The following is a 6515-nucleotide window of genomic DNA, read 5'->3' on the forward strand; positions in this document are numbered from 1 at the left end:
TGGTAGTGAAAGATGACACGTCCCAACAAGGAAACTTTCAGGAAATTTCTCATAGTCGGGCTTTCCACCTTTTTTTTGGTGGAAGTTGGAAAACCCACACTAAACAGAGTACGTATATGTTAATGTTTTCCCTTCAGCTTTTCACTATGACCCACTCTCAAACCGTGTGGTCACCACCCAGAAAACCACTACCAGTACATGTAGTTGATTGTCCATCTCTCTCCCATTTATTTCCATTCCTACCTCTCTCAACTTCCTACAACTTTGCCTGTATAAGTTTATGTTGATTCAGTATTTTGAGTGTGATTTTTTTCTTGTCATTCCTCACTTCTCTCTGCCTGTATAAGTTTATGTTGATTCAGTATTTTGTTTTTGTGATATTTGCTTTGAGTCCTTAATCTCTTTTTCTTAATATACATTTTCAATTACCAAAACAAGATTCAAAGTTTCTTCCTTTTCACTGCTCATTTTTGTTTTACTTGTTAGTTTTTGTTTCTCTTTTTTGTTTGCAGAACCCATTTTCCAGTAACTGAATCTGATTCAACGGATGAAACTGAGTTATTGAGGACTGTAAGATCAAATCAAATTGTTAAATATGTGTTGGTACTGAGTTAAATATCTGACCACAGTGAGTCCCTTTAGTTACGAATAAAACTGCATTTTGTAAATTACAAAAAGAAGATTTAAAGTTTCAAATTTTCAATCTTTTTTAAAATTTTAAAACATTAATCTTCAATCTGTTTACTTTTTCATTCAGCTACTGTTCGGAGTACTCGATTTATAGCAACTGTTTTTTTTTCTTTCCCCCCAATGGCATTGAGCACCCAAAGAGCCTCTGCATCTTTTGTTTCGAACGAATCCGCTCCTCAATGGAAGTATGATGTGTTTTTGAGTTTTAGGGGTGTAGACACCCGCAAGAGTTTTGTATCTCATTTATACCATGAATTGTGGGAGTGCCAAGGAATTACGACTTTCTTGGACGATCGAGAGCTTGAAGGAGGAACAAGTATTCATCTTGTGCTCCCGAGTGCGATCAAGGAATCGCATATTGCAATCGTTGTTCTCTCACCAAACTACGCTTCTTCCAAATGGTGCTTGAATGAACTTACAACCATTCTTCAATCTATGGAAGCCAGGAACACAGTTCTGCCAGTCTTTTACGAGACAGATCCATCTGACGTTGGAAATCAGAGGGGGACTTTTGCCAAAGCCTTCGATGAGCATGAAAAAAAGTTCATTAGTACCGAAGACAAAATGAAGGTGACCCAGTGGAGAGAAGCTCTGAAAAAAGTATCCAAAATTTCTGGGTGGCATTCGAAGGAATCTAAGTAAGCATGCATGAACAACTATAATTTCCCATGTCTTAGTAGAGGCAAACTTGCATGCTTCGTTTATGTTTTTTTTTTATTGGTTATTTTATACCTTGTAGGTGTGAAAGGGAGCTTATTGAAAAAATCGTCCAAAGCGTGTGGAGGAAAGTGCAAGCTACATTCACATTGTTAGATTCTTCACAGAAATTTGTTGGGGTTAATTTTAGGCTTGAGCAACTAAGTTCGCTATTAGCTCATGATGCCAATGATGTTCGCTTTATAGGGATAACGGGGATGGCTGGCATAGGTAAGACAACCCTTGCTAAGCTAGTTTATGATAGAATCTTCCATCATTTTGAAGTTCATTGCTTTCTTGGCAACGTTAGAGAGGTTTCTAAAATAAACCGTACTCTAATTGGCCTTCAAAAAAGACTTCTTTTTCCGATGTTGAAGGCAAAGATTGAAGAAATTTGGGATGAAGAGTGCGGACTCTTTTTCATTAAGAAGTGCTTATGCAATAAAAAGGTTCTTCTCGTACTTGATGATGTGGATGATTTAAAACAACTAGAAGTACTGGCTGGAAATCAAAGTTGGTTTGGTATGGGAAGTAGAATTGTGATTACGACTAGAAATGAAGGGTTGCTAGTCCAACATGGTATAGCAGCATCATATAAGATGCGGGGGTTGAATGACTGCGAAGCACTTGAGCTCTTTAGTCTGAATGCCTTTAGGAAAGAACAACCCGAGGAAGAATTTTTGGAACTCACTAACCATTTCCTAGAATATGCCAGCGGCCTTCCACTAGTTCTTAAAACATTAGGGTCTTTTTTGCATACGAGAGGTCAGGATGCATGGAAGAGTGTGTTGGATAATATTCATACAGTTCCTAATCCAACAATTTTCAATACACTCAAAATCAGTTATGACGGACTAGAGGACATAGAGAAGAGAGTTTTTCTCGATGTTGCATGTTTCCACAAAGGGAAGTGCATGAAGCAAGTTATTCGAATGCTAGACAATTCTTTTGGAATTTCTAGTAGTATTATGATAGATCTACTAATTGAGAAATCTCTCTTAACTATTGAAAAACGCATCCAATATGATAATTCAGCCAAGTACTTCATAGGGATGCATGATTTGATACAAGAAATGGCATGGACAATTGTTGGTCAAGAGTCTATAGAGCCTGGTCTACGGAGTAGGTTGTGGCTTCGCGATGACATTTTCTATATATTGACGACCAATACGGTAAGAAGCTATGTAAATACCAAGTTCAAAAGAAGATATGATTTCTTTTAACGCAATATACTTAAATGTTAAATTAACGTTTCCCACATTCTTGGTTATTGGGGAACGGGAGCTATTGAAGGTATAGTCTTACAGTTACCTGAAATAGAAGAGGTGCACTGGAGTTGTGAAGCCTTCTCTAATATGCATGGATTGAGGTTTCTAGAATTCGACAATTTGATCATTTCTTCACGTCCCAAATTTCTTCCATGTTCCTTGAGAATTATGGTTTGGAGTTGGTATCCTTCCAAGTCTCTTCCACCAAGCTTTCACCCGCGTTTCCTTACCCAACTAAGAATGCGTCATAGCAAACTTGTTCGTTTATGGGATGAAAAAGAGGTAAGAGTATATTGAATGAATGCTACTTATCATATTTTTTTATGGATTGTTTTATACACGCGCCACATTTTGTTGATCACTCCCCACATGCTCAATACACCCCATATCCATTTTTTAAATTAAAATGTATCTTACCACACCCCACTTGCTTTCCAAAACTACCTTCACAACCCATACTCTTTGTCAATTAAGGATTTTTGAGTTTTGCTTTCGATAGATTTTGGGGTTTTTGTCAATTAGGGATCATTTTCCTTTCTTGCAGCGTAGTTGCATAATACCTTGAATTTTTCAGATTTTTTCAATCACATGGTAAGCAAAGTAGTTGGAAATAGGATGATTGCATTAGTTCCTTCGTCTTGCGATCATTTGGCTTGAGAGTCTATTAGGATGATTGCAGAAGTGTCATTAGGTTCAGAACATTAGGTTTCTTATTCACCATATTGGCTTCCTTTAGTTTCATCTATATGATATTGGATTGCCTCGTGATAGTATCATTTTTCTTAATGTTTGCAGATTTTTTTTTTTTGTCTTTTAAAATCTTATTATTAGGCCTTAAATAGTCATTTTATAAAAAAAAATAGGTAAGTTATTTAATAAATAAATGTTTGTGGAGTGTCTTTAACAATATGTGTGATGTAATAAAAAAACATATTTAAAAAAAAAAAAATTGCTACTCTTATCACATGTTTGTATCATCTCACATGCGTTAATGGGCCCTACCTATATTAGAGAGAAGATATAATTAATTGTATAAATAAGTGGTAAATATAGCATTACTCTTTTTTCAATGTCAAATAGAATTGTAAGGTTTTTGGAAGCTTATATATTATTTCATGTATTGTACAGAACTTTCCCAAGTTGAAATGTATTGATCTGAGCTACTCAAATAAATTGATCACTACACCAGATTTCACTGGTCTTCAAAATCTTGAGGAGTTGGATCTTGGGGATTGTACGAAGTTAGTTGAGATTCACCCATCCATTGCAGTTCTTAAAAAACTTAAAGTTTTGAATCTTCGTGGTTGTGAAAGTGTTAAGAGCCTCCCAAGTGAAGTAGAAATGGATGCTCTTCAGTATTTGAATCTTTTCGGATGCTCCAAAGTCAAAAAGATCCCAGAATTTTCGAACCAGATGAAAAGTTTGTCCACGCTTTTTATACGTGGGACTGCGATTGAGAAATTACCTTCATCGATTGAACATCTGGTTGGCCTTACTAGACTGAGTATGAATAAATGCAGAAGAGAGCTGTTTGTTGATATGAAAAATCTCAAATCTCTTTCGCTTTCTGGACCACTTGCTAAAGCAATGGATGATGGGCCTTGTTGGGGTTTGGTGTTGTCTTCTTTATTTCATTTGCGTTGTTTGGAGGACTTAGTACTACGTTATTGTGATCTTGGTGAAGGTGATATCTCCGATGATATTGGTTGCTTGTCGTCTTTAAAAAAGTTAGATCTTAGTGGAAACGGTTTTGTTACCCTTCCAGCAAGCATCAAATGCCTTTCTCGACTTGAGCATCTTTACTTGAACGAGTGCCAAAGACTTGAGCAACTGCCAGATCTTCCGTCAAATAGGAAATTATACGTATATGTAAATGATTGTACTTCATTGAAAAGGTTGTCGGATCCATCCAATTTGTATGATTTTGCTTTCAGTTCTCTGAATTGCCTTACATTGGTGGAAGATGAAGACTGGATCAAAACAATATATTCAAGGATCGTGAAATACGCAACTGAGGTGCTCTCTCTCTCTCTCTCTCTCTCTCTCTCTCTCTCTCTCTCTCTCTCTCTCATATAATGGTTCTTTCGGTGCAGAAAATCTGTCGTCATCCTATTGTGTGCCCCGGAAAGGGGATTCCCGAGTGGTTCAACAATCAAACTTTGGGACATGCGCTAGATGTGGAGCTACCTCCGCAATCGTGTAGCAGCTGGATGGGGATTGTTTTTTGTGTTGTTTTTGCACAACCTAAGGAGAACTTGGGTCTTCTTCAAAAACAAAATGAGAACTTCCGAAATCCAGCTGCCCCTAAAACGGATGGATTCTGGATTCGGTGTTTACTTCGGACCAACCGTAAACAGAGTGCACGGAGTTCATGGTGCTTTACAAGGCCTCTTGTGTCTGAACACCTTTGGATATTCTATTTGCCTCGCAAAGAATATCTTCATGAACAGTTTCTATTTGAAACTTATTATAGTCTCGGAATGAATCAACCCAAAGTAGGCTTCAATGTGGTGAAGAAGTGCGGGGCTCGTGTGGTGTACAAGAAGGATTTGGAAGAACTCAACCGAACACTAAAAATGTTGAAGCGAACACATGAATATTGTGAAGAGGGAGCTTCAAGTCAAAGTCGTAGTTTTGACGTCAAAGAACATACCCGCAAAAGGCACAAGGAAGACAAATAATTGTTTCATGCTTTTTTCAACCGTTCAATGCCTCAAAGTTTAGTCAGAATCCATGTAAGTCACTATCTGAATCCCAGCATAACCTACATAATATTTTAGTATTACTTTTTAACTTTTTTGAGCTATAGAATTTTAACTAGCAACGGTGCCCGCACAATGCTACTGGTTTTAAAACTATATAAAACATGCAAAACATTCTAAATACCTACGGTGTGCAACACTATTTACATTCATGTGAAAATCGATTTACAGTAACTAACATATACGTGTCCCAAGTGTCCATATCACAGTCATTGGTTTCTGGTGCGGAGTTCACAGATTCCTACTGGTTTGAGCTGAAGAGTTGGATGAACTCGCTCTAAACTTTAATGATTTACACAGCTGCTTATCTGTCGGCAATCCATCATCAAGATAAATACACTTTTGACCTCAACTGTCCATTTATAACTGAATCTTCCACAAAAACCCAGTAACTATCTACTCCTGCATGACCAGAGCATAAATCTACCTTAATTATATTTCTAAAAACTGAATTCAACCCATAAATCCAACTCTAAATTACCAAACAATTAAAAAAAAAAATTAACTTTAGCATCAGATAACACTTCAAACTGACAAAAAGCACGATACACAATCTTGCATCAATAGATCGAAACCCGAGAACAAATAATCATCAAAAAGCACCTAGATGATCAGAGCAAAAAGCTGGAAGCAAAAAGTATTGTACTTATGCAAAAGCTTGCATTTTTTTTATACCCAACCCTCAAACTTGCATAAATCAAAGAAAAGTAGAAATTAAGATGTAGAGTTGTCCTCAAACATACTGCGTGGAAGCAAAGCATGGAGGTTTGTGAAGCCAACAACGACATCAAAACAAATTGGAGGTCCGTTAGCCTCTGTTCCTCCTCCTCAATCTAAAAAAATTACAAAAACATTTCAGTAAGTACATTAACATTTAAAAGAAAAAAGTTTTTGTTCATCATATATTTTGGTTCATACTATGTGAAAGGAGGTATTATCATATGTGTATTCTACAAAATCATATGGCATGTAAAAAAGGATGTATTACCCTCCATCTAAATGCTCCTTGAATATTCACAAAAAGTAACAGAACATTAGAAGTTCAAATTAAAACATCAAAGAGAAGGCAGCGGCGAGTGGGTATTTTAGAGAGAGAAGC

At 36.7% G+C, this 6515-nt stretch overlaps 1 protein-coding gene across 1 annotated transcript; it reads left to right on the forward strand.

Moving 5' to 3' along the window:
* The first annotated feature begins 193 nt into the window (after positions 1–193).
* LOC137728062 (TMV resistance protein N-like) lies at positions 194–6274 on the forward strand. The gene is made up of 5 exons (XM_068466947.1): positions 194–1328; positions 1430–2557; positions 2660–2936; positions 3783–4670; positions 4748–6274. Exons 1-5 carry the CDS (start codon positions 811–813, stop codon positions 5333–5335), a joined length of 3399 nt encoding a protein of 1132 aa, XP_068323048.1. The 5' UTR covers positions 194–810; the 3' UTR covers positions 5336–6274.
* Positions 6275–6515: the final 241 nt, after the last annotated feature.

The sequence above is a fragment of the Pyrus communis genome, chromosome 3 (genome assembly GCF_963583255.1).
Source record: "Pyrus communis chromosome 3, drPyrComm1.1, whole genome shotgun sequence".
Lineage (NCBI taxonomy): Eukaryota > Viridiplantae > Streptophyta > Magnoliopsida > Rosales > Rosaceae > Pyrus > Pyrus communis.